Raw genomic sequence first — 26,233 nt, forward strand, 5'->3', positions numbered from 1 at the left:
GTGTACACGTGGCCCTGTGGGCTCACTCCACGTGTGTGCGCCTGTATTATCCTCCCTCCCTGTGTCGGTCCCAGTCTCATCCGTGAGGGAGCCAGAAGACCTCCTTTCCCCACCCCCCGGTGGTCCTGATTTCCCCCCCCCCTCCCGTCCCGGTGGGTGGTGAAGTGACTCCTCCAGCCTTTGGCCCATCCCGGGACATGCCGAACCCAGGAATACAGGGAGGTGCTGCCAATGGGGCTCCCTGATTCCTGTCTGCACGGCCCGATCCGACCCGGGAAGGAGGGGAGCCATTCCCTGATCATGAACGAGGAAGGGGACAGGGGAGAAGAGAGGGAGGGGGAGGGGGAAAGGGAGCAAATGGGAGGGAGGGGGAGCGGGAGGAGGAGGGGGAGGGACGGGGAGAGGGAGGGAGGGAGGGGGAGAGGGACCGAGTGAACAGGAGGGGGAGGGGAAGGGGGGGGACAGAGGAAGGGAAGGGGAGAGGGAGCAAGCGGGAGGGGGAGGAGGTGGAGGGGGTAGGGAGCAGTCATGGGGGAGGGAGAGGGAGAGGGAGCGAGCGGGGGAGGGGGAGAGGGAGGGAGCAGGAGCAGGGGGAGGGAGGGAGTGAGCGGGGGGATGAGGAGAGGGAGGGGGATGAGGAGAGGGAGGGGAGAGGGGGTAGGGTATGGAGCCAGTGACAGGTCAATAGCGATAGTGCCTTCCCTTGACCGTTTATTGAAAGTTATCTTGCCCTCCCCCCAGTGCCCGCGCGCAGAGGGAGGGAGGGGTGTGCCCGGCTTTGGGGGGGGGGCGGGGAATGGGGTGGAGGGTGACAAGAGCACCAAGGCGGGACACAGAGAGAGAGCGCGCGGTGAGGGGTCCGTGCCAAAACCCTTCCCCCAGCTCTGGTGGCCCGTTGGGGGTTGCGCCCGCTGCCAGTGTGGCCCCTCCTCAGCGGTGGGTGCGTTGGTGGTTGGTGAGGTGGCTGGTCCGGGCGAAGGTCTTGCCGCAGACGCCACAGATGAACTGGCTGGCGGGCCGGTGGGTGCGCTGGTGCCGGCGGAGTTTGCCGGCGGTGTAGAAGCGCTTGGCGCACTCCGGGCACGGGTAGGGCCGCTCGCCGGTGTGGATCTGCCGGTGCACCGCCAGCTTGCTGGCCGTGTAGAAGCACTTGGCGCAGTGTGGGCACTGGTAGGGCCGCTCGCCGGTGTGGGTGCGCCGGTGGCGGTTCAGCTCGCTGGAGGTGTAGAAGCGCTTGGCGCACAGCGGGCACTGGTAGGGCCGCTCGCCGGTGTGGTACCGCTGGTGGATCTCCAGCACCGCCAGCCGGCAGAAGCGCTTGCCGCACACCGCGCACTCGAAGGGCCGCTCGCCGGCGTGGGCCCGACGGTGCCGCACCAGGTCCCCGGTCACGCAGAAGAGCCGGTGGCAGAGCGGGCACTCCAGGGGGCCCTGCCCCCCGGCCGCCGCCCGGTGCTGCTGGTGCCGCCGCAAGTTGCTGGCCCGGTTGAAGCGGTTGCCGCACACCGCGCACTCGAAGGGCCGCTCGCCCGTGTGCACCCGCAGGTGGCGCTCCAGGTGGGACCGACAGCTGAAGCCCTTCTCGCACACCGCGCAGTGGCAGGGGGCGGGCGGCGCCGCCAACAGGGCAAAGGGCACCGCGCCCTCCTCCTCATCCTCCTCCTCCTCGCCTCCCGCCTGCAGCCGCTCTGCCGAAGGCTCCACCTCTCCCCCTTCCTCCTCCTCCTCCACCTCCGGACGCTGCTCCCTCTCCTGCTCCATCTTCGATGCCCGGGCGCTGCCTCCCAGCGTCGAGCAGCCCCGTCCGCCTGCGAGGGAGAGGAACCAGACAACGTGAGACTTCAGTCAGAGCATTCCCTTCAGTTCCGGTCGCTGCGTAACAGAGGGATCTGTGGGGGTCCAAGCCCTTTAACATTTGGAGAAGCGTCCCATTTCTGGCATTATGAGGCAGCTTGGATGTGGAGATGAACAGGGAGAGGTTCCCATATGCGTAGCTGGTTGCCCAGCAACTAAAACAAATTCAAATTCGGCCGATCAGTTTAAATCATACTCACCCCCCCCCAAAAATTTACCAAACTCCAATCAAGTTTGAATTTAGTGGATGGATAATATTAAAAACCAACAACACAATCCGATAATTTGCGTGGGGAATAGGAGACCGAGGGACACACGAACAGGAAAATGACATCACCCCAGGAACCCCATCCAGGAGAAAGATATAAACAGAAAGCAGGAGACGACAGCTTCGCTTCACTTGGAGGTCGCCGCTGATGGTGTTACCTAGGCAGGTAATGAAACGCCTGGAGATCAAACCTACAGCTCAGCGAGCAAAGCTACACCCTAAACCTGAACAGTTGGGGGGAGAACTGCCAAGTCAGCAGCATTACTGAAAACACAGCTCGCTTAAAAAAAGGTACCTTCATCAATCAGTGACACGTGAAGCAGAAATCCCGAAGAAAGAGGAAAAAAAGAAAGGGAAAATTTGACCACTAGCTGATTTTGAAATCTGAATATTTTTGGGAAATCTTTAATTAGGGGTTTTTAAAATCAGACTAGTGTTATAGAAGGGAAAGTAAAAGATACGTCAGAGGAAGGAGTTGTAAATAGTTGTTAGTTAATTCTTCTGTTTGACTTTAAGAAATGAAAGTTGTGAAATTGTTACTTTTAGTTCTTGGCCCCTCGCATGTTCACAGATTACCGTACATCATTTCTGTGTTGCTGGATTAAATTAGGGGGCTTACCCTGTGTTATAACAATAGCAGGACCTCGAAAGTCACTGATGAACTCCAATAGGGGTCTCGGTACAAGTCCACCGCTCCCTGAAAGTGGCCCTCGCGAGCAGAGAGGCCGTGTGGCATTGGTGGTCAGGGAGTCACGTGGAAGCTTCAGTCAGGCCGCACGTGACCGGGTTCGATTCCGGTCACCACATCGCAGGAAGGCATGGCGCGTCTTTGGAGAGAGCGCGCAGGAACGGTCGACCAGGATGACAGGGCCAAAGGAGAGGCGGGAACAAAAACTCGGGCCGTTTTCTCTGGAGCGGCTGAGGGGAGACTCACAACGAGGGTGGCACAGTGGCTAGGTGGATGAGGGGAAAGCGCTTGATGTGGTGTACATGGGCTTCAGTAAGGCAGTTCGATAAGGCTCCCCGTGGTAGGCTTTCAGACACAATACAGAGGTTTGGGATTGAGCAGTTTGGATCAGAAATTGGCTAGCTGAAAGGAGACAGAGGGTGGTGGTTGATGGAAAATGTTCATCGTGGAGTCTAGTTCCCAGTGGGGGTACCGCAAGGGTCAGCGTTGGGTCCACTGCTATTCGTCATTTTTATAAATGACCGGGACGAGGGTGTAGAAGAATGGGTTAGTAAATTCGGAAAGGACAGTAAGGCCAGTGGAGCTGTGGATAGTGACGAAGGATGTTGTAGGTTACAGAGGGACATAGGTAAGCTGCCGAGCTGGGCTGGGAGGTGGCAAATGGAGTTTAATGCCGAAAAGTGAGAGGTGATTCACTTTGGAAGGAGTAACGGGAATGCAGAGTACTGGGCTCACGGTAAGATTCTCGGCAGCAGAGATGGGCAGAGAGAGAGATCTCGGTGTCCAGGTACTTAGATCCCTGAAAGTTGCCACCCAGGTTGATAGGGTGGTTAAGATGCCCATATGGCGTGCTAGCTTTTGTTGGGAGAGGGATTGGGTTTCAGAGCCATGAGGTACAAAACTCTGGCGCGGCCGCACTTGGAGTATTGTGTCCAGTTCCGGTTGCCGCATTATAGGAAGGACGTGGAAGCTTTGGTAAAGATGCAGAGGAGATTTACCGGGACGTTGCCTGGTCTGGAGGGAAGGTCTTATGAGGAAAGGCTGAGGGACTTGAGGCTGTTTTCGTTAGAGAGAGGAAGGTTGAGCAGTGACTGAATTGAGGCGTAGAAGATAATCAGAGGGTTAGATAGGGTGGACAGGGAGAGCCTTTTCCCCCAGATGGTGATGGCTAGCACAAGGGGACATAGCTTTAAATTGAGGGGGTGATAGGTACAGGACAGATGTCAGAGGTAGTGTCTTTACTCAGAGTAGGAGGGGCGTGAAACACACTGCCTGCTACAGTAGTAGACTCGCCAACTCTAAGGGTATTTAAATGGTCATTGGATGGACATGTGGATGAGAAGGGAATAGTGGAGGTTAGATGGGCTTCAAATTGATTTGATTAGATTCCCTACAGCATGAAAACAGGCCCTTCAGCCCAACTAGTCCACACAGACCCATTCCCCATATTTACCACTGAGTAATCCACTGAACTCTGTAGATAATTTAGCATGGCCAATCCACCCTAACCTACACATCCCTGAGCACTATGGGTAATTTAGCATGGCCAACCCACTCTAACCTACACATCCCTGAGCACTATGGGGTAATTTAGCATGGCCAATCCACCCTAACCTACACATCCCTGAACACTATGGGTAATTTAGCATGGCCAATCCACCCTAACCTGCACATCCCTGAGCACTATGGGTAATTTAGCATGGCCAACCCACTCTAACCTACACATCCCTGAGCACTATGGGTAATTTAGCATGGCCAATCCACACTAACCTACACATCCCTGAGCACTATGGGTAATTTAGCATGGCCAATCCACCATAACCTACACATCCCTGAGCACTATGGGTAATTTAGCATGGCCAATCCAGGGATGTGTAGGTTAGGGTGGATGTGTAGGTCAGATGCATCAGTCAGGGGTTAATGTAGAGTAATATGGGAGGGGAATGGGTGTGGGTGGCAGACTGAGGGTCGGTGTGGACTTGTTGGGCCGAAGGGCCTGTTTCCGCTCTGTCGGGATGCTACGATGATTCGATAAAATTGAGAGATCGGATCGGCAGTCAGAATTAATCCCACCCACGCGAGAGTCGAGGTGCGGAACATACAGAGGGCATGCATTTCACGTGAGATGGGGGGTTGGGGGGTGTGTGGGGGGGTTGGGGGGAAGAGGTAACTTGAAAAGGAGATGTGAGGGGCAAGTTTTTAAAAAAAAAACAGGGGGCAAAAGTGGCCAGAGTGTGGAACGCTCTGCCAAGGCGATGGTGGTGGGGGCAGATACGAGAGGGCAGATTAAGTGGCTTTTAGCTTGGCATGTGAATGGGCAGGGGAAGGGGTGATGGGGACCGAGGGCTGGCAGAAGGGATTCGTTTAATATCGATGGCGGTTCTGCGTTCTAACATGAGCCGTGGCAGTGTTGTGAGTGCGTCTTTCATACCGCCCTCATTCCCTGTGAAATAGACCAGAGAGGGTGGGATACAGAGGGGAGGGAGATGCTCTGGGAGTCCTCCATAGTGACTCTGGTCCCCACAAGGCCTTCAGGTTAAACTCGGGCAAGGAACCCTCCCACTGGTTCCCCTGTACCACCCTCCCTGGGCTGATGGATCAATACCCCTCCCCCCAACTCTGTGTAGAACCACCCTTAGAGGGTGGTAAGGGCACAGAGTGTGCTCTGGGGGTGGGGCGAGGGGATATCTGTGCCCACCAACAAGAGTGGCTCAGGGACAGCAGCATTCCGGATCGGGCCGGTCAGGTCCGAAAGGACATCGCTGCTGGACTGGGATCTGAGGCAGGTTGGGGTGGGGGTTGTGGGGGAGGGGGAACCAACAGGAGAGAGAAACCCCCCTACCCTCATCCTCACCAGCCAGCGGGGCAGTGGGATTAGTTTGGGGATTGATACAGAGATAGGGAGGGGGTGTAGGGGCTGGGTTGTGATGGGATTGGTGTGACCTCTGACCTTGGAGAATAGCCCTCCCTCACCATCACTTACCTGGAGGGCGGGATAGTCTGGGGTCTTCTTGAATGGACTCCAAATCTGAATGTCCCTCAGGAGTCCCGGGAGGGAGTGGGGTTGCTCAGTCCGTCCTCCCTGCCCTGGGGTAATCCAGGGCCAAGGTGGGGCCTTCACCTGGAGCAGAAAACCGGATAGATCCCTGTGGGTCAGAGCAGAGAGATCCCAGTCAGACACACACAGACAGACAGACAGACACACACACACACACACACACACACAGACAGTGCCACCCGACCCTTCCTGAGCCCAGATACCAGAGCGGGCCAGGCTGCGCCAGAGACCATTCTACTCGACGACAACCACCCAGGGTGCCAGGGGATGGTAGCCTGATCCTCACCAGCATCGCTCGCTCAGTACAACGACCCACTTTGATTGGACGAGAGGGCAAGGGCGAGAGAGAGCGCGCAGACAGCGAGCACGAGAGAAGAGAGCGCAGAGCAGAGAGAGAGAGAGAGAGCGCAGAGCAGCGAGAGAGAGAGAGAGAGCGCAGAGCAGAGTGAAAGAGAGAGAGCGCAGAGCAGAGAGAGTGCAGAGCAGCGAGAGAGCGCGCAGAGCAGAGCGAAAGAGAGAGCGCGCAGAGCAGAGCGAAAGAGAGAGCGCGCAGAGCAGAGCGAAAGAGAGAGCGCGCAGAGCAGAGCGAAAGAGAGAGCGCGCAGAGCAGAGCGAAAGAGAGAGCGCGCAGAGCAGAGCGAAAGAGAGAGCGCGCAGAGCAGAGCGAAAGAGAGAGCGCGCAGAGCAGAGCGAAAGAGAGAGCGCGCAGAGCAGAGCGAAAGAGAGAGCGCGCAGAGCAGAGCGAAAGAGAGAGCGCGCAGAGCAGAGCGAAAGAGAGAGCGCGCAGAGCAGAGCGAAAGAGAGAGCGCGCAGAGCAGAGCGAAAGAGAGAGCGCGCAGAGCAGAGCGAAAGAGAGAGCGCGCAGAGCAGAGCGAAAGAGAGAGCGCGCAGAGCAGAGCGAAAGAGAGAGCGCGCAGAGCAGAGCGAAAGAGAGAGCGCACAGAGCAGAGCGAAAGAGAGCAGAGCGAGAAAGAGAGCAGAGCAGAGAGCGCGCGCAGAGCAGAGAGAGAGCACAGAGCAGAGAGAGAGCACAGAGCAGAGAGAGAGCACAGAGCAGAGAGAGAGCACAGAGCAGAGAGAGAGAGCGCCACAGCAGAGAGAGAGAGAGCGAGCGCAGAGCGGAGAGAGAGCGAGCGCAGAGCGGAGAGAGAGCGAGCGCAGAGCGGAGAGAGAGAGAGCGCAGAGCGGAGAGAGAGCGCAGAGCAGAGCAGAGCGAAAGAGAGAGCGCAGAGCAGTGCGAGAGAGAGCGCAGAGCAGAGCGAAAGAGAGAGCGCAGAGCAGTGCGAGAGAGAGCGCAGAGCAGAGCGAAAGAGAGAGCGCAGAGCAGAGCGAAAGAGAGAGCGCAGAGCAGAGCGAAAGAGAGAGCGCAGAGCAGAGCGAAAGAGAGAGCGCACAGAGCAGAGCGAAAGAGCACAGAGCAGAGCGAAAGAGAGAGCACAGAGGAGAGCGAAAGAGAGAGCGCACAGAGGAGAGCGAAAGAGAGAGCGCGCAGAGCAGAGCGAAAGAGCACAGAGCAGAGCGAAAGAGAGCAGAGCGAGAAAGAGAGCGCAGAGCAGAGAGAGCGCACAGAGCAGAGAGAGAGCACAGAGCAGAGAGAGAGCACAGAGCAGAGAGAGAGCACAGAGCAGAGAGAGAGCACAGAGCAGAGAGAGAGCACAGAGCAGAGAGCGAGCAGAGAGAGAGAGAGAGAGCGCAGAGCAGAGCGAAAGAGAGAGCGCGCAGAGCAGAGCGAAAGAGAGAGCGCGCAGAGCAGAGCGAAAGAGAGAGCGCGCAGAGCAGAGCGAAAGAGAGAGCGCGCAGAGCAGAGCGAAAGAGAGAGCGCGCAGAGCAGAGCGAAAGAGAGAGCGCGCAGAGCAGAGCGAAAGAGAGAGCGCGCAGAGCAGAGCGAAAGAGAGAGCGCGCAGAGCAGAGCGAAAGAGAGAGCGCGCAGAGCAGAGCGAAAGAGAGAGCGCGCAGAGCAGAGCGAAAGAGAGAGCGCGCAGAGCAGAGCGAAAGAGAGAGCGCGCAGAGCAGAGCGAAAGAGAGAGCGCGCAGAGCAGAGCGAAAGAGAGAGCGCGCAGAGCAGAGCGAAAGAGAGAGCGCGCAGAGCAGAGCGAAAGAGAGAGCGCGCAGAGCAGAGCGAAAGAGAGAGCGCGCAGAGCAGAGCGAAAGAGAGAGCGCGCAGAGCAGAGCGAAAGAGAGAGCGCGCAGAGCAGAGCGAAAGAGAGAGCGCGCAGAGCAGAGCGAAAGAGAGAGCGCGCAGAGCAGAGCGAAAGAGAGAGCGCGCAGAGCAGAGCGAAAGAGAGAGCGCGCAGAGCAGAGCGAAAGAGAGAGCGCGCAGAGCAGAGCAAGAAAGAGAGAGCGCAGAGCAGAGCAAGAAAGAGAGAGCGCAGAGCAAGAAAGAGAGAGCGCAGAGCAGAGCAAGAGAGAGCGCAGAGCAGAGCAAGAAAGAGAGCGCGCAGAGCAGAGCAAGAAAGAGAGCGCGCAGAGCAGAGCAAGAAAGAGAGCGCGCAGAGCAGAGAGAGAGCGCGCAGAGCAGAGAGAGAGCGCGCAGAGCAGAGAGAGAGCGCGCAGAGCAGAGAGAGAGCGCGCAGAGCAGAGAGAGAGCGCGCAGAGCAGAGAGAGAGCGCGCAGAGCAGAGAGAGAGCGCGCAGAGCAGAGAGAGAGTGCGCGCAGAGCAGAGCAAGAAAGAGAGCACAGAGCAGAGCGAGAAAGAGAGAACGCAGAGCAGAGCGAGAGAGCGCGCAGAGCAGAGAGAGAGAGAGAGCTCAGAGCAGAGCGAGAAAGAGAGAACGCGGAGCAGAGAGAGAGAGCGCAGAGCCGAGCGAGAGCGCGCAGAGCAGAGCAGAGCAAGAGAGAGCGCAGAGAAGAGCGAAAGAGAGCGCAGAGAAGAGCGAAAGAGAGTGCGCAGAGCAGTGTGAAAGAGAGAGCGCACAGAGCAGAGCGAGAAAGAGAGAGCGCAGAGCAGAGCGAGAAAGAGAGAGCGCAGAGCAGAGCGAGAAAGAGAGAGCGCAGAGCAAGAAAGAGAGAGCGCAGAGCAGAGCAAGAAAGAGAGCGCAGAGCAGAGCAAGAAAGAGAGCGCGCAGAGCAGAGCAAGAAAGAGAGCGCGCAGAGCAGAGCAAGAAAGAGAGCGCGCAGAGCAGAGCAAGAAAGAGAGCGCGCAGAGCAGAGAGAGAGCGCGCAGAGCAGAGAGAGAGCGCGCAGAGCAGAGAGAGAGCGCGCAGAGCAGAGAGAGAGCGCGCAGAGCAGAGAGAGAGCGCGCAGAGCAGAGAGAGAGCGCGCAGAGCAGAGAGAGAGCGCGCAGAGCAGAGAGAGAGCGCGCAGAGCAGAGCAAGAAAGAGAGAGCGCAGAGCAGAGCGAGAAAGAGAGAGCGCAGAGCAGAGAGAGAGCGCAGAGCAGAGAGAGAGCACAGAGCAGAGAGAGAGCACAGAGCAGAGAGAGAGAGAGCACAGAGCAGAGAGAGAGAGCGCGCAGAGCAGAGCGAAAGAGAGAGCGCAGAGCAGAGCGAAAGAGAGAGCGCAGAGCAGAGCGAAAGAGAGAGCGCAGAGCAGAGCGAAAGAGAGAGCGCAGAGCAGAGCGAAAGAGAGAGCGCAGAGCAGAGCGAAAGAGAGAGCGCGCAGAGCAGAGCGAAAGAGAGAGCGCGCAGAGCAGAGCGAAAGAGAGAGCGCGCAGAGCAGAGCGAAAGAGAGAGCGCGCAGAGCAGAGCGAAAGAGAGAGCGCGCAGAGCAGAGAGAGAGCGCGCAGAGCAGAGAGAGAGCGCGCAGAGCAGAGAGAGAGCGCGCAGAGCAGAGAGAGAGCGCGCAGAGCAGAGAGAGAGCGCGCAGAGCAGAGAGAGAGCGCGCAGAGCAGAGAGAGAGCGCGCAGAGCAGAGAGAGAGCGCGCAGAGCAGAGAGAGAGCGCGCAGAGCAGAGAGAGAGCTCAGAGCAGAGCGAGAAAGAGAGAGCGCAGAGCCGAGCGAGAGAGCGCAGAGAAGAGCGAAAGAGAGCGCAGAGAAGAGCGAAAGAGAGTGCGCAGAGCAGTGTGAAAGAGAGAGCGCACAGAGCAGAGCGAGAAAGAGAGAGCGCAGAGCAGAGCGAGAAAGAGAGAGCGCAGAGCAGAGAGAGAGCGCAGAGCAGAGAGAGAGCACAGAGCAGAGAGAGAGCACAGAGCAGAGAGAGAGAGAGCACAGAGCAGAGAGAGAGAGCGCGCAGAGCAGAGCAAGAAAGAAAGAGAGCGCAGAGCAGAGCGAAAGAGAGAGCGCAGAGCAGAGCGAAAGAGAGAGCGCAGAGCAGAGCGAAAGAGAGCGCGCAGAGCAGAGCGAAAGAGAGAGCGCGCAGAGCAGAGCGAAAGAGAGAGCGCGCAGAGCAGAGCGAAAGAGAGAGCGCGCAGAGCAGAGCGAAAGAGAGAGCGCGCAGAGCAGAGAGAGAGCGCGCAGAGCAGAGAGAGAGCGCGCAGAGCAGAGAGAGAGCGCGCAGAGCAGAGAGAGCGCGCAGAGCAGAGAGAGAGCGCGCAGAGCAGAGAGAGAGCGCGCAGAGCAGAGAGAGAGCGCGCAGAGCAGAGAGAGAGCGCGCAGAGCAGAGAGAGAGCGCGCAGAGCAGAGAGAGAGCGCGCAGAGCAGAGAGAGAGCGCGCAGAGCAGAGAGAGAGCGCGCAGAGCAGAGAGAGAGCGCGCAGAGCAGAGAGAGAGCGCGCAGAGCAGAGAGAGAGCGCGCAGAGCAGAGAGAGAGCGCGCAGAGCAGAGAGAGAGCGCGCAGAGCAGAGAGAGAGCGCGCAGAGCAGAGTGCGCGCAGAGCAGAGCGAGAAAGAAAGAGAGCGCAGAGCAGAGCGAGAGAGCGCAGAGCAGAGAGAGCGCGCAGAGCAGAGAGAGCGCGCAGAGCAGAGAGAGCGCGCAGAGCAGAGAGAGCGCGCAGAGCAGAGAGAGCGCGCAGAGCAGAGAGAGCGCGCAGAGCAGAGAGAGCGCGCAGAGCAGAGAGAGCGCGCAGAGCAGAGAGAGCGCGCAGAGCAGAGAGAGCGCGCAGAGCAGAGAGAGCGAGAACGCGGAGCAGAGAGAGAGAGCGCAGAGCGGAGCAAAAGAGAGAGCGCAGAGCCGAGCGAGAGCGCGCAGAGCAGAGCAAGAGAGAGCGCAGAGAAGAGCGAAAGAGAGTGCGCAGAGCAGTGTGAAAGAGAGAGAGCGCAGAGCAGTGCGAAAGAGAGAGAGCGCAGAGCAGTGCGAAAGAGAGAGCGCACAGAGCAGAGCGAAAGAGAGAGCGCACAGAGCAGAGCAAGAAAGAGAGAGCGCAGAGCAGAGAGCGAGCGCAGAGCAGAGCGAGAAAGAGAGAGCGCAGAGCAGAGCGAGAGAGAGCGCAGAGCAGAGCGAGAAAGAGAGAGCGCAGAGCAGAGCGAGAAAGAGAGCGCGCAGAGCAGAGCAAGAAAGAGAGAGCGCAGAGCAGAGAGCGCGCAGAGCAGAGAGAGAGCGCGCAGAGCAGAGAGAGAGCGCGCAGAGCAGAGAGAGAGCGCGCAGAGCAGAGAGAGAGCGCGCAGAGCAGAGAGAGAGCGCGCAGAGCAGAGAGAGAGCGCGCAGAGCAGAGAGAGAGCGCGCAGAGCAGAGAGAGAGCGCGCAGAGCAGAGAGAGAGCGCGCAGAGCAGAGAGAGAGCGCGCAGAGCAGAGCGAGAAAGAAAGAGAGCACAGAGCAGAGCGAGAAAGAGAGAACGCAGAGCAGAGCGAGAGAGCGCAGAGCAGAGAGAGCGCGCAGAGCAGAGAGAGAGAGAGAGCTCAGAGCAGAGCGAGAAAGAGAGAACGCGGAGCAGAGAGAGAGAGCGCAGAGCGGAGCAAAAGAGAGAGCGCAGAGCCGAGCGAGAGCGCGCAGAGCAGAGCAAGAGAGAGCGCAGAGAAGAGCGAAAGAGAGCGCAGAGAAGAGCGAAAGAGAGCGCAGAGAAGAGCGAAAGAGAGCGCAGAGAAGAGCGAAAGAGAGTGCGCAGAGCAGTGTGAAAGAGAGAGCGCAGAGCAGTGTGAAAGAGAGAGCGCAGAGCAGTGCGAAAGAGAGAGCGCACAGAGCAGAGCAAGAAAGAGAGAGCGCAGAGCAGAGAGAGCGAGCGCAGAGCAGAGCGAGAAAGAGAGAGCGCAGAGCAGAGCGAGAAAGAGAGAGCGCAGAGCAGAGAGAGAGAGAGCGCAGAGCAGAGAGAGAGAGCGCAGAGCAGAGAGAGAGCGCGCAGAGCAGAGAGAGAGCAGAGAGAGAAAGAGAACGCAGAGCAGAGAGAGAGAGTGCAGAGCGGAGAGAGAGCGCAGAGCGGAGCGAAAGAGAGAGCGCAGAGCCGAGCGAAAGAGAGAGCGCAGAGCCGAGCGAGAGCGCGCAGAGCCGAGCGAGAGCGCGCAGAGAAGAGCGAAAGAGAGCGCAGAGAAGAGCGAAAGAGAGCGCAGAGAAGAGCGAAAGAGAGCGCGCAGAGCAGAGCGAGAGTGCGCAGAGCAGTGCGAAAGAGAGAGCGCACAGAGCAGGGCGAAAGAGAGAGAGCGCAGAGCAGAGCAAGAAAGAGAGAGCGCAGAGCAGAGAGAGAGCACAGAGCAGAGAGAGAGAGCGCGCAGAGCAAGAAAGAAAGAGAGCGCAGAGCAGAGCGAAAGAGAGAGCGCAGAGCAGAGCAAGAGAGAGCGCAGAGCAGAGAGAGCGCGCAGAGCAGAAAGAGAGCGCGCAGAGCAGAAAGAGAGCGCGCAGAGCAGAGAGAGCGCGCGCAGAGCAGAGAGAGTGCGCGCAGAGCAGAGCGAGAAAGAGAGAACGCAGAGCAGAGCGAGAGAGCGCAGAGCAGAGAGAGCGCGCAGAGCAGAGAGAGCGCGCAGAGCAGAGAGAGCGCGCAGAGCAGAGAGAGCGCGCAGAGCAGAGAGAGCGCGCAGAGCAGAGAGAGCGCGCAGAGCAGAGAGAACGCGCAGAGCAGAGAGAGAGAGAACGCGGAGCAGAGAGAGAGAGCGCAGAGCGGAGCAAAAGAGAGAGCGCAGAGCCGAGCGAGAGCGCGCAGAGCAGAGCAAGAGAGAGCGCAGAGAAGAGAGAAAGAGAGCGCAGAGAAGAGCGAAAGAGAGTGCGCAGAGCAGTGCGAAAGAGAGAGAGCGCAGAGCAGTGCGAAAGAGAGAGAGCGCAGAGCAGTGCGAAAGAGAGAGAGCGCAGAGCAGTGCGAAAGAGAGAGAGCGCAGAGCAGTGCGAAAGAGAGAGCGCACAGAGCAGAGCGAAAGAGAGAGCGCACAGAGCAGAGCGAAAGAGAGAGCGCACAGAGCAGAGCAAGAAAGAGAGAGCGCAGAGCAGAGAGAGCGAGCGCAGAGCAGAGCGAGAAAGAGAGAGCGCAGAGCAGAGCGAGAGAGAGCGCAGAGCAGAGCGAGAAAGAGAGAGCGCGGAGCAGAGAGAGAGCGCGCAGAGCAGAGAGAGAGCAGAGAGCAGAGCGAGAAAGAGAACGCAGAGCAGAGAGAGAGAGTGCAGAGCGGAGAGAGAGTGCAGAGCGGAGAGAGAGCGCAGAGCGGAGCGAAAGAGAGAGCTCAGAGCCGAGCGAGAGCGCGCAGAGAAGAGCGAAAGAGAGCGCAGAGAAGAGCGAAAGAGAGCGCAGAGAAGAGCGAAAGAGAGCGCAGAGAAGAGCGAAAGAGAGCGCAGAGAAGAGCGAAAGAGAGCGCAGAGAAGAGCGAAAGAGAGCGCAGAGCAGAGCGAAAGAGAGCGCAGAGCAGAGCGAAAGAGAGCGCAGAGAAGAGCGAAAGAGAGCGCAGAGAAGAGCGAAAGAGAGCGCAGAGCAGAGAGAGAGCGCACAGAGCAGAGAGAGAACGCAGAGCAGAGAGACAGCGCAGAGCGGAGCGAAAGAGAGAGAGCGCAGAGCCGAGCGAGAGCGCGCAGAGCAGAGCGAAAGAGAGCGCAGAGAAGAGCAAAAGAGAGCGCAGAGAAGAGCAAAAGAGAGCGCAGAGAAGAGCAAAAGAGAGCGCAGAGAAGAGCAAAAGAGAGCGCAGAGAAGAGCAAAAGAGAAAGCGCAGAGCAGAGCGAACGAGAGAGGGAGCGCAGAGCAGAGCGAGAAAGTGAGAACGCAGAGCACAGAGAGAGAGAGTGCGCAGAGCAGAGAGAGCGCGGAGAGCAGAGAGAGAGCGCGGAGAGCAGAGAGAGAGCGCGGAGAGCAGAGAGAGAGCGCGGAGAGCAGAGAGAGAGCGCGGAGAGCAGAGAGAGAGCGCGGAGAGCAGAGAGAGAGCGCGGAGAGCAGAGAGAGAGCGCGGAGAGAGCGCGCAGAGCGGAGAAAGAGCGCAGAGTGGAGAAAGAGAAAGAGCGCAGAGTGGAGAGAGAGAGACAGAGAGAGAGAGCGAGCGCACAGAGCAGAGAGCACAGAGCAGAGCGAGAGAGCGCAGAGCAGAGTGAAAGAGAGAGAGCGCACAGCGAAAGAGAGAGAGCGCAGAGCAGAGCGAAAGAGAGAGCGCAGAGCAGAGCGAGAAAGTGAGAACGCAGAGCACAGAGAGAGAGCGTGCAGAGCAGAGAGAGAGCGTGCAGAGCGGAGAGAGAACGCAGAGCGGAGAGAGAGAGAGAGAGCGCAGAGCAGAGAGAGAGAGCGCAGAGAAGCGAGAGAGAGAGAGCGCAGAGTAGAGCGAAAGAGAGAGAGCGCAGAGAAGAGCGAAAGAGAGAGCAGAGCAGAGCGAAAGAGAGCGCGCAGAGGAGAGCGAGAAAGAGAGCGCAGAGCGGAGAGAGAGCGCAGAGCAGAGCGAAAGAGAGAGAGCACAGAGCCGAGCGAGAGAATGCAGAGCAGAGAGAGAGAGAGCGCAGAGCGGAGAGAGAGAGAGAGAGAGCGCGCGCGCACAGAGCAGAGCGAGAGAACGCAGAGCAGAGCGAAAGAGAGAGAGCGTAGAGCAGAGCGAGAAAGTGAGAACGCAGAGCACAGAGAGAGAGCGTGCAGAGCAGAGAGAGCGCAGAGCAGAGAGAGAGAGAGCGCAGAGTGGAGAGAGAGCGCAGAGCGGAGAAAGAGCGCAGAGAGAGCGCAGAGCGGAGAGAGAGAGAGGGAGAGAGCCCGCGCGCACAGAGCAGAGAGAGAGCACAGAGCAGAGCGAGAGAGCGCAGAGCAGAGCGAAAGAGAGAGAGAGCGCACAGCGAAAGAGAGAGCGCGCAGAGCAGAGAGCGCAGAGCAGAGCGAAAGAGAGAGAGCGTAGTGCACAGCGAGAAAGTGAGAATGCAGAGCACAGAGAGAGAGCGAAAGTGAAGAGCAGAGAGAGAGCGCGGAGCGAGAAAGAGAGAGAGAGAGAGAGAGCGCAGAGCAGAGCGAAAGAGAGAGTGCGCAGAAAAGAGCGAAAGAGAGAGCAGAGCGAGAAAGAGAGAGCGCGCAGCGCGGAGAGAGAGCGCAGCGCGGAGAGAGCGCGCAGCGCGGAGAGAGCGCGCAGCGCGGAGAGAGCGCGCAGCGCGGAGAGAAAGAGAGCGCAGAGCAGAGCGAAAGAGAGCGCAGAGCAGAGCGAAAGAGAGCGCAGAGCAGAGCGAAAGAGAGAGCGAGCGCAGAGGAGAGTGAAAGAGAGAGAGCGCAGAGAAGAGCGAAAGAGAGAGCAGAGCGAGAAAGAGAGAGAGCGCAGAGCAGAGAGAGAAAGCGCAGAGCGGAGAGAGAACGCAGAGCAGAGAGAGAAAGAGAACGCAGAGCAGAGAGAGAGCGAGCGCAGAGCGGAGCGAAAGAGAGAGAGCGCAGAGCCGAGCGAGAGCGCGCAGAGCAGAGGGAAAGAGAGCGCAGAGAAGAGCGAAAGAGAGAGCGCAGAGCAGAGCGAGAGTGCGCAGAGCAGTGTGAAAGAGAGACAGCGCAGAGCAGTGCGAAAGAGAGAGCGCACAGAGCAGGGCCAAAGAGAGAGCGCAGAGCAGAGCAAGAAAGAGAGAGCGCAGAGCAGAGAGAGAGAGCGCGCAGAGCAGAGAGAGAGAGAGCGCAGAGCAGAGAGAGAGCGAGCGCAGAGCAGAGCAGAGAGAGAGAGAGCGCAGAGCAGAGCAAGAAAGAAAGAGAGAGCGCAGAGAAGAGCGAAAGAGAGCGCAGAGAAGAGCGAAAGAGAGCGCAGAGAAGAGCGAAAGAGAGCGCAGAGAAGAGCGAAAGAGAGCGCAGAGAAGAGCGAAAGAGAGAGCGCAGAGCAGAGCGAGAGTGCGCAGAGCAGTGTGAAAGAGAGAGAGCGCAGAGCAGAGCAAGAAAGAGAGAACGCAGAGCAGAGCGAGAGAGCGCAGAGCAGAGAGAGCGCGCAGAGCAGAGAGAGAGAGAGCGCAGAGCAGAGAGAGAGAGAGCGCAGAGCAGAGAGAGAGAGAGCGCAGAGCAGAGCAAGAAAGAAAGAGAGCGCAGAGAAGAGCGAAAGAGAGCGCAGAGAAGAGCGAAAGAGAGCGCAGAGAAGAGCGAAAGAGAGCGCAGAGAAGAGCGAGAGCGCAGAGAAGAGCGAAAGAGAGCGCAGAGAAGAGCGAAAGAGCGCAGAGAAGAGCGAAAGAGAGCGCAGAGCAGAGCAAGAAAGAGAGAGCGCAGAGCAGAGCAAGAAAGAAAGAGAGAGCGCAGAGCAGAGCGAGAAAGAGAGAACGCAGAGCAGAGCGAGAGAGCGCAGAGCAGAGAGAGCGCGCAGAGCAGAGAGAGAGCTCAGAGCAGAGAGAGAGCTCAGAGCAGAGAGAGAGCTCAGAGCAGAGAGAGAGCTCAGAGCAGAGAGAGAGCTCAGAGCAGAGCGAGAAAGAGAGAACGCGGAGCAGAGAGAGAGAGCGCAGAGCAGAGCAAGAAAGAGAGAGCGCAGAGCAGAGCGAGAGCGCGCAGAGCAGAGAGAGAGCTCAGAGCAGAGCGAGAAAGAGAGAACGCGGAGCAGAGAGAGAGAGAGAGCGCAGAGCCGAGCGAGAGCGCACAGAGCAAGAAAGAGAACGCAGAGCAGAGAGAGAGCGCAGAGCGCAGAGCCGAGCGAAAGAGAGCGCAGAGCCGAGCGAAAGAGAGCGCAGAGCCGAGCGAAAGAGAGCGCAGAGCCGAGCGAAAGAGAGCGCAGAGCCGAGCGAAAGAGAGCGCAGAGCCGAGCGAAAGAGAGCGCAGAGCCGAGCGAAAGAGAGCGCAGAGCCGAGCGAAAGAGAGAGAACGCAGAGCAGAGAGAGTGCAGAGCAGCGAGAGAGCGCGCAGAGCAGCGAGAGAGCGCGCAGAGCAGCGAGAGAGCGCGCAGAGCAGCGAGAGAGAGCGCAGCGCGGAGAGAGCGCGCAGCGCGGAGAGAGAGCGCAGCGCGGAGAGAGAGCGCAGCGCGGAGAGAGAGCGCAGCGCGGAGAGAGAGCGCAGCGCGGAGAGAGAGCGCAGCGCGGAGAGAGAGCGCAGCGCGGAGAGAGAGCGCAGCGCGGAGAGAGAGCGCAGAGCAGAGCGAAAGAGAGCGCAGAGCAGAGCGAAAGAGAGCGCAGAGCAGAGCGAAAGAGAGCGCAGAGCAGAGCGAAAGAGAGAGCGAGCGCAGAGGAGAGTGAAAGAGAGAGAGCGCAGAGAAGAGCGAAAGAGAGAGCAGAGCGAGAAAGAGAGAGAGCGCAGAGCAGAGAGAGAAAGCGCAGAGCGGAGAGAGAACGCAGAGCAGAGAGAGAAAGAGAACGCAGAGCAGAGAGAGAGAGAGCGCAGAGCGGAGCGAAAGAGAGAGAGCGCAGAGCCGAGCGAGAGCGCGCAGAGCAGAGGGAAAGAGAGCGCAGAGAAGAGCGAAAGAGAGAGCGCAGAGCAGAGCGAGAGTGCGCAGAGCAGTGTGAAAGAGAGACAGCGCAGAGCAGTGCGAAAGAGAGACAGCGCAGAGCAGGGCCAAAGAGAGAGCGCAGAGCAGAGCAAGAAAGAGAGCGCGCAGAGCAGAGAGAGAGAGAGCGCAGAGCAGAGAGAGAGAGAGCGCAGAGCAGAGAGAGAGAGAGCGCAGAGCAGAGAGAGAGAGAGCGCAGAGCAGAGCAAGAAAGAAAGAGAGAGCGCAGAGAAGAGCGAAAGAGAGCGCAGAGAAGAGCGAAAGAGAGCGCAGAGAAGAGCGAAAGAGAGCGCAGAGAAGAGCGAAAGAGAGCGCAGAGAAGAGCGAAAGAGAGCGCAGAGAAGAGCGAAAGAGAGCGCAGAGAAGAGCGAAAGAGAGCGCAGAGAAGAGCGAAAGAGAGCGCAGAGAAGAGCGAAAGAGAGCGCAGAGAAGAGCGAAAGAGAGCGCAGAGAAGAGCGAAAGAGAGCGCAGAGAAGAGCGAAAGAGAGCGCAGAGAAGAGCGAAAGAGAGAGCGCAGAGCAGAGCGAGAGTGCGCAGAGCAGTGTGAAAGAGAGAGAGCGCAGAGCAGAGCAAGAAAGAGAGAACGCAGAGCAGAGCGAGAGAGCGCAGAGCAGAGAGAGCGCGCAGAGCAGAGAGAGAGAGCGCAGAGCAGAGAGAGAGAGAGCGCAGAGCAGAGAGAGAGAGAGCGCAGAGCAGAGCAAGAAAGAAAGAGAGCGCAGAGAAGAGCGAAAGAGAGCGCAGAGAAGAGCGAAAGAGAGCGCAGAGAAGAGCGAAAGAGAGCGCAGAGAAGAGCGAAAGAGAGCGCAGAGAAGAGCGAAAGAGAGCGCAGAGAAGAGCGAAAGAGCGCAGAGAAGAGCGAAAGAGAGCGCAGAGCAGAGCAAGAAAGAGAGAGCGCAGAGCAGAGCAAGAAAGAAAGAGAGAGCGCAGAGCAGAGCGAGAAAGAGAGAACGCAGAGCAGAGCGAGAGAGCGCAGAGCAGAGAGAGCGCGCAGAGCAGAGAGAGAGCTCAGAGCAGAGAGAGAGCTCAGAGCAGAGCGAGAAAGAGAGAACGCGGAGCAGAGAGAGAGAGCGCAGAGCAGAGCAAGAAAGAGAGAGCGCAGAGCAGAGCGAGAAAGAGAGAACGCAGAGCAGAGCGAGAGCGCGCAGAGCAGAGAGAGAAAGAGAGAACGCGGAGCAGAGAGAGAGAGAGAGCGCAGAGCAGAGAGAGAGCGCACAGAGCAAGAAAGAGAACGCAGAGCAGAGAGAGAGCGCAGAGCGGAGAGAGCGCGCAGAGCGCAGAGCCGAGCGAGAGCGCAGAGCCGAGCGAAAGAGAGCGCAGAGCAGAGCGAAAGAGAGCGCAGAGCAGAGCGAAAGAGAGAGAACGCAGAGCAGAGAGAGTGCAGAGCAGCGAGAGAGCGCGCAGAGCAGCGAGAGAGAGCGCAGAGCAGAGCGAAAGAGAGCGCGCAGAGCAGAGCGAAAGAGAGAGCGCACAGAGCAGAGCGAAAGAGAGAGAACGCAGAGCAGAGAGAGTGCAGAGCAGCGAGAGAGAGCGCAGAGCAGCGAGAGAGAGCGCAGAGCAGCGAGAGAGAGCGCAGAGCAGCGAGAGAGAGCGCAGAGCAGCGAGAGAGAGCGCAGAGCAGCGAGAGAGAGCGCAGAGCAGCGAGAGAGAGCGCAGAGCAGCGAGAGAGAGCGCAGAGCAGAGCGAAAGAGAGCGCAGAGCAGAGCGAAAGAGAGAGCGCACAGAGCAGAGCGAAAGAGAGAGCGCACAGAGCAGAGCGAAAGAGAGAGCGCACAGAGCAGAGCGAAAGAGAGAGCGCACAGAGCAGAGCGAAAGAGAGAGCGCACAGAGCAGAGCGAAAGAGAGAGCGCACAGAGCAGAGCGAAAGAGAGAGCGCACAGAGCAGAGCGAAAGAGAGAGCGCACAGAGCAGAGCGAAAGAGAGCGCACAGAGCAGAGCGAAAGAGAGAGCGCACAGAGCAGAGCGAAAGAGAGCAGAGCGAGAAAGAGAGCAGAGCAGAGAGCGCGCAGAGCAGAGAGAGCGCGCAGAGCAGAGAGAGACAGAGAGCACAGAGCAGAGAGAGAGCACAGAGCAGAGAGAGAGCACAGAGCAGAGAGAGAGCACGGAGCAGAGAGAGAGCGCGCTGAGCAGAGCGAAAGAGAGAGCGCCACAGCGGAGAGAGAGAGCGCCACAGCGGAGAGCGAGCAGAGAGAGAGAGAGAGAGAGAGAGCACAGAGCAGAGCGAAAGAGAGAGCGCAGAGCAGAGCGAAAGAGAGAGCGCAGAGCAGAGCGAAAGAGAGAGCGCAGAGCAGAGCGAGAGAGCGCAGAGCAGAGCGAAAGAGAGAGCGCAGAGCAGAGCGAAAGAGAGAGCGCGCAGAGCAGAGCGAAAGAGAGAGCGCGCAGAGCAGAGCGAAAGAGAGCGCGCAGAGCAGAGCGAAAGAGAGAGCGCGCAGAGCAGAGCAAGAAAGAGAGAGCGCAGAGCAGAGCAAGAAAGAGAGAGCGCAGAGCAGAGCAAGAAAGAGAGAGCGCAGAGCAGAGCAAGAGAGAGCGCAGAGCAGAGCAAGAGAGAGCGCAGAGCAGAGCAAGAGAGAGCGCAGAGCAGAGAGAGCGCGCAGAGCAGAGAGAGCGCGCAGAGCAGAGAGAGCGCGCAGAGCAGAGAGAGAGCGCGCAGAGCAGAGAGAGAGCGCGCAGAGCAGAGAGAGAGCGCGCAGAGCAGAGAGAGAGTGCGCAGAGCAGAGAGAGAGTGCGCGCAGAGCAGAGCGAGAAAGAAAGAGAGCACAGAGCAGAGCGAGAAAGAGAGAACGCAGAGCAGAGCGAGAGAGCGCAGAGCAGAGAGAGCGCGCAGAGCAGAGAGAGAGCTCAGAGCAGAGCGAGAAAGAGAGAACGCGGAGCAGAGAGAGAGAGCGCAGAGCGGAGCAAAAGAGAGAGCGCAGAGCCGAGCGAGAGCGCGCAGAGCAGAGCAGAGCAAGAGAGAGCGCAGAGAAGAGCGAAAGAGAGCGCAGAGAAGAGCGAAAGAGAGTGCGCAGAGCAGTGTGAAAGAGAGAGCGCAGAGCAGTGCGAAAGAGAGAGCGCAGAGCAGTGCGAGAGAGCGCACAGAGCAGAGCAAGAAAGAGAGAGCGCAGAGCAGAGAGAGCGAGCGCAGAGCAGAGCGAGAAAGAGAGAGCGCAGAGCAGAGCGAGAAAGAGAGAGCGCAGAGCAGAGCGAGAGAGAACGCAGAGCAGAGAGAGAGAGCGCAGAGCAGAGAGAGAGCGCGCAGAGCAGAGAGAGAGCGCGCAGAGCAGAGAGAGAGCGCGCAGAGCAGAGAGAGAGCGCGCAGAGCAGAGAGAGAGCGCGCAGAGCAGAGAGAGAGCGCGCAGAGCAGAGAGAGAGCGCGCAGAGCAGAGAGAGAGCGCGCAGAGAAGAGCGAAAGAGAGCGCAGAGAAGAGCGAAAGAGAGAGAGCGCAGAGCAGTGCGAAAGAGAGAGCGCACAGAGCAGGGCGAAAGAGAGAGAGCGCAGAGCAGAGCAAGAAAGAGAGAGCGCAGAGCAGAGAGAGAGCACAGAGCAGAGAGAGCGCGCAGAGCAGAGCAAGAAAGAGAGAGAGCGCAGAGCAGAGCGAAAGAGAGAGCGCAGAGCAGAGCGAAAGAGAGAGCGCAGAGCAGAGCGAAAGAGAGAGCACAGAGCAGAGCGAAAGAGAGAGCACAGAGCAGAGCGAAAGAGAGAGCACAGAGCAGAGCGAAAGAGAGAGCGCAGAGCAGAGCGAAAGAGAGAGCGCAGAGCAGAGCGAAAGAGAGAGCGCACAGAGCAGAGCGAAAGAGAGAGCGCGCAGAGCAGAGCGAAAGAGAGAGCGCGCAGAGCAGAGCGAAAGAGAGAGCGCGCAGAGCAGAGCGAAAGAGAGAGCGCGCAGAGCAGAGCGAAAGAGAGAGAGCGCAGAACAGAGCGAAAGAGAGAGCGCGCAGAGCAGAGCGAAAGAGAGAGAGCGCAGAACAGAGCAAGAGAGAGCGCAGAGCAGAGCAAGAAAGAGAGCGCGCAGAGCAGAGAGAGAGCGTGCAGAGCAGAAAGAGAGCGCGCAGAGCAGAGAGAGAGCGCGCAGAGCAGAGAGAGAGCGCGCAGAGCAGAGAGAGAGCGCGCAGAGCAGAGAGAGAGCGCGCAGAGCAGAGAGAGAGCGCGCAGAGCAGAGAGAGAGCGCGCAGAGCAGAGAGAGTGCGCGCAGAGCAGAGAGAGTGCGCGCAGAGCAGAGAGAGTGCGCGCAGAGCAGAGCGAGAAAGAAAGAGAGCGCAGAGCAGAGCGAGAAAGAGAGAACGCAGAGCAGAGCGAGAGAGCTCAGAGCAGAGAGAGCGCGCAGAGCAGAGAGAGCGCGCAGAGCAGAGAGAGCGCGCAGAGCAGAGAGAGCGCGCAGAGCAGAGAGAGCGCGCAGAGCAGAGAGAGAGAGAACGCGGAGCCGAGCGAGAGCGCGCGGAGCAGAGCAAGAGAGAGCGCAGAGAAGAGCGAAAGAGAGCGCAGAGAAGAGCGAAAGAGAGTGCGCAGTGCAGTGTGAAAGAGAGAGAGCGCAGAGCAGTGCGAAAGAGAGAGCGCACAGAGCAGAGCGAAAGAGAGCGCGCACAGAGCAGAGCAAGAAAGAGAGAGCGCAGAGCAGAGAGAGCGAGCGCAGAGCAGAGCGAGAAAGAGAGAGCGCAGAGCAGAGCGAGAGAGCGCGCAGAGCAGAGCGAGAAAGAGAGAGCGCGGAGCAGAGAGAGAGCGCGCAGAGCAGAGAGAGAGCAGAGAGCAGAGAAGAGCGAAAGAGAGCGCAGAGAAGAGCGAAAGAGAGCGCAGAGAAGAGCGAAAGAGAGCGCAGAGAAGAGCGAAAGAGAGCGCAGAGAAGAGCGAAAGAGAGCGCAGAGAAGAGCGAAAGAGAGCGCAGAGAAGAGCGAAAGAGAGCGCAGAGAAGAGCGAAAGAGAGCGCAGAGAAGAGCGAAAGAGAGCGCAGAGAAGAGCGAAAGAGAGCGCAGAGCAGAGCGAGAGTGCGTAGAGCAGTGTGAAAGAGAGAGAGCGCAGAGCAGAGCAAGAAAGAGAGAGCGCAGAGCAGAGAGCAGAGCAAGAAAGAAAGAGAGAGCGCAGAGCAGAGCGAGAAAGAGAGAGCGCAGAGCAGAGCGAGAGAGCGCAGAGCAGAGAGAGCGCGCAGAGCAGAGAGAGAAAGAGAGAACGCGGAGCAGAGAGAGAGAGCGCAGAGCAGAGAGAGAGAGAGCGCAGAGCAGAGCAAGAAAGAAAGAGAGAGCGCAGAGCCGAGCGAGAAAGAGAGAACGCAGAGCAGAGCGAGAGAGCGCAGAGCAGAGAGAGCGCGCAGAGCAGAGAGAGAGAGAGCTCAGAGCAGAGAGAGAGAGAGCGCAGAGCAGAGAGAGAGCGCACAGAGCAGAGAGAGAGCACAGCAGAGCAAGAAAGAGAACGCAGAGCAGAGAGAGAGCGCAGAGCGGAGCGAGAGCGCAGAGCGCAGAGCGGAGCGAAAGAGAGAGCGCAGAGCCGAGCGAGAGCGCAGAGCAGAGCGAAAGAGAGCGCAGAGCAGAGCGAAAGAGAGCGCAGAGAAGAGCGAAAGAGAGCGCAGAGAAGAGCGAAAGAGAGCGCAGAGAAGAGCGAAAGAGAGCGCAGAGAAGAGCGAGAAAGAGAGAACGCAGAGCAGAGCGAGAGAGCGCAGAGCAGAGAGAGCGCGCAGAGCAGAGAGAGCGCGCAGAGCAGAGAGAGCGCGCAGAGCAGAGAGAGCGCGCAGAGCAGAGAGAGCGCGCAGAGCAGAGAGAGCGCGCAGAGCAGAGAGAGAGCACAGCAGAGCAAGAAAGAGAGCGCAGAGCGGAGAGAGAGCGCAGAGCCGAGCGAGAGCGCAGAGCAGAGCGAAAGAGAGCGCAGAGCAGAGCGAAAGAGAGCGCAGAGAAGAGCGAAAGAGAGCGCAGAGCAGAGCGAAAGAGAGCGCAGAGCAGAGCGAAAGAGAGCGCAGAGAAGAGCGAAAGAGAGCGCAGAGAAGAGCGAAAGAGAGCGCAGAGAAGAGCGAAAGAGAGCGCAGAGAAGAGCGAGAAAGAGAGAACGCAGAGCAGAGCGAGAGAGCGCAGAGCAGAGAGAGCGCGCAGAGCAGAGAGAGCGCGCAGAGCAGAGAGAGCGCGCAGAGCAGAGAGAGCGCGCAGAGCAGAGAGAGCGCGCAGAGCAGAGAGAGAGAGAACACGGAGCAGAGAGAGAGCGCAGAGCGGAGCAAAAGAGAGCGCGCAGAGCCGAGCGAGAGCGCGCAGAGCAGAGCAAGAGAGAACGCAGAGAAGAGCGAAAGAGAGCGCAGAGAAGAGCGAAAGAGAGCGCAGAGAAGAGCGAAAGAGAGCGCAGAGAAGAGCGAAAGAGAGTGCGCAGAGCAGTGCGAAAGAGAGAGAGCGCAGAGCAGTGCGAAAGAGAGAGAGCGCAGAGCAGAGCGAAAGAGAGAGAGCGCAGAGAAGAGCGAAAGAGAGCGCAGAGAAGAGCGAGAAAGAGAGAACGCAGAGCAGAGCGAGAGAGCGCAGAGCAGAGAGAGCGCGCAGAGCAGAGAGAGCGCGCAGAGCAGAGAGAGCGCGCAGAGCAGAGAGAGCGCGCAGAGCAGAGAGAGCGCGCAGAGCAGAGAGAGAGAGAACACGGAGCAGAGAGAGAGCGCAGAGCGGAGCAAAAGAGAGAGCGCAGAGCCGAGCGAGAGCGCGCAGAGCAGAGCAAGAGAGAACGCAGAGAAGAGCGAAAGAGAGCGCAGAGCAGTGCGAAAGAGAGAGAGCGCAGAGCAGTGCGAAAGAGAGAGAGCGCAGAGCAGTGCGAAAGAGAGAGAGCGCAGAGCAGTGCGAAAGAGAGAGAGCGCAGAGCAGTGCGAAAGAGAGAGAGCGCAGAGCAGTGCGAAAGAGAGAGAGCGCAGAGCAGTGCGAAAGAGAGAGAGCGCAGAGCAGTGCGAAAGAGAGAGAGCGCAGAGCAGTGCGAAAGAGAGAGAGCGCAGAGCAGTGCGAAAGAGAGAGAGCGCAGAGCAGAGCGAAAGAGAGAGCGCACAGAGCAGAGCAAGAAAGAGAGAGCGCAGAGCAGAGCGAGAGAGAGCGCAGAGCAGAGCGAGAAAGAGAGCGGCGGAGCAGAGAGAGAGCGCGCGGAGCAGAGAGAGAGCGCGCAGAGCAGAGAGAGAGCAGAGAGCAGAGCGAGAAAGAGAACGCAGAGCAGAGAGAGAGTGCAGAGCGGAGAGAGAGCGCAGAGCGGAGCGAAAGAGAGAGCGCAGAGCCGAGCGAGAGCGAGCGCAGAGCAGAGCGAAAGAGAGCGCAGAGAAGAGCGAAAGAGAGCGCAGAGAAGAGCGAAAGAGAGAGCGCAGAGCAGAGCGAGAGAGCGCAGAGCAGAGCAAGAAAGAGAGAGCGCAGAACAGAGAGAGAGAGCGCAGAGCAGAGCGAAAGAGAGCGCAGAGCAGAGCGAAAGAGAGCGCAGAGCAGAGCGAAAGAGAGCGCAGAGCAGAGCGAAAGAGAGCGCAGAGCAGAGCGAAAGAGAGCGCAGAGAAGAGCGAAAGAGAGCGCAGAGAAGAGCGAAAGAGAGCGCAGAGAAGAGCGAAAGAGAGCGCAGAGAAGAGCGAAAGAGAGCGCAGAGAAGAGCGAAAGAGAGCGCAGAGAAGAGCGAAAGAGAGCGCAGAGAAGAGCGAAAGAGAGCGCAGAGCAGAGCGAGAGTGCGCAGAGCAGTGTGAAAGAGAGAGAGCGCAGAGCAGAGCAAGAAAGAGAGAGCGCAGAGCAGAGAGCAGAGCAAGAAAGAAAGAGAGAGCGCAGAGCAGAGCGAGAAAGAGAGAGCGCAGAGCAGAGCGAGAGAGCGCAGAGCAGAGAGAGCGCGCAGAGCAGAGAGAGCGCGCAGAGCAGAGAGAGAAAGAGAGAACGCGGAGCAGAGAGAGAGAGCGCAGAGCAGAGCAAGAAAGAGAGAGCGCAGAGCAGAGAGAGAGAGAGCGCAGAGCAGAGCAAGAAAGAAAGAGAGAGCGCAGAGCCGAGCGAGAAAGAGAGAACGCAGAGCAGAGCGAGAGAGCGCAGAGCAGAGAGAGCGCGCAGAGCAGAGAGAGAGAGAGCTCAGAGCAGAGAGAGAGAGAGCGCAGAGCAGAGAGAGAGCGCACAGAGCAGAGAGAGAGCACAGCAGAGCAAGAAAGAGAACGCAGAGCAGAGAGAGAGCGCAGAGCGCAGAGCGGAGCGAAAGAGAGAGCGCAGAGCCGAGCGAAAGAGAGCGCAGAGCAGAGCGAAAGAGAGCGCAGAGAAGAGCGAAAGAGAGCGCAGAGAAGAGCGAAAGAGAGCGCAGAGAAGAGCGAGAAAGAGAGAACGCAGAGCAGAGCGAGAGAGCGCAGAGCAGAGAGAGCGCGCAGAGCAGAGAGAGCGCGCAGAGCAGAGAGAGCGCGCAGAGCAGAGAGAGAGCACAGCAGAGCAAGAAAGAGAGCACAGCAGAGCAAGAAAGAGAGCGCAGAGCGGAGAGAGAGCGCAGAGCGCAGAGCGGAGCGAAAGAGAGAGCGCAGAGCCGAGCGAAAGAGAGCGCAGAGAAGAGCGAAAGAGAGCGCAGAGCAGAGCGAAAGAGAGCGCAGAGCAGAGCGAAAGAGAGCGCAGAGCAGAGCGAAAGAGAGCGCAGAGCAGAGCGAAAGAGAGCGCAGAGCAGAGCGAAAGAGAGCGCAGAGCAGAGCGAAAGAGAGCGCAGAGCAGAGCGAAAGAGAGCGCAGAGAAGAGCGAAAGAGAGCGCAGAGAAGAGCGAGAAAGAGAGAACGCAGAGCAGAGCGAGAGAGCGCAGAGCAGAGAGAGCGCGCAGAGCAGAGAGAGCGCGCAGAGCAGAGAGAGCGCGCAGAGCAGAGAGAGCGCG

General features: G+C 58.9%; 1 protein-coding gene across 1 annotated transcript; it reads right to left on the reverse strand.

Annotated features, from left to right (window-relative positions):
* Nucleotides 1-698: 698 nt before the first annotated feature.
* Nucleotides 699-5,952, reverse strand: LOC132834525 (oocyte zinc finger protein XlCOF19-like). Its single transcript, XM_060853444.1, has 2 exons — nucleotides 5,794-5,952; nucleotides 699-1,808 (listed from the first exon to the last, which is right to left on the reverse strand). Exon 2 carries the CDS (start codon nucleotides 1,759-1,761, stop codon nucleotides 931-933), a length of 831 nt encoding a protein of 276 aa, XP_060709427.1. The 5' UTR covers nucleotides 1,762-1,808; nucleotides 5,794-5,952; the 3' UTR covers nucleotides 699-930.
* Nucleotides 5,953-26,233: the final 20,281 nt, after the last annotated feature.

This window comes from Hemiscyllium ocellatum, chromosome 40 (assembly GCF_020745735.1).
Source record: "Hemiscyllium ocellatum isolate sHemOce1 chromosome 40, sHemOce1.pat.X.cur, whole genome shotgun sequence".
Taxonomy (NCBI): domain Eukaryota; kingdom Metazoa; phylum Chordata; class Chondrichthyes; order Orectolobiformes; family Hemiscylliidae; genus Hemiscyllium; species Hemiscyllium ocellatum.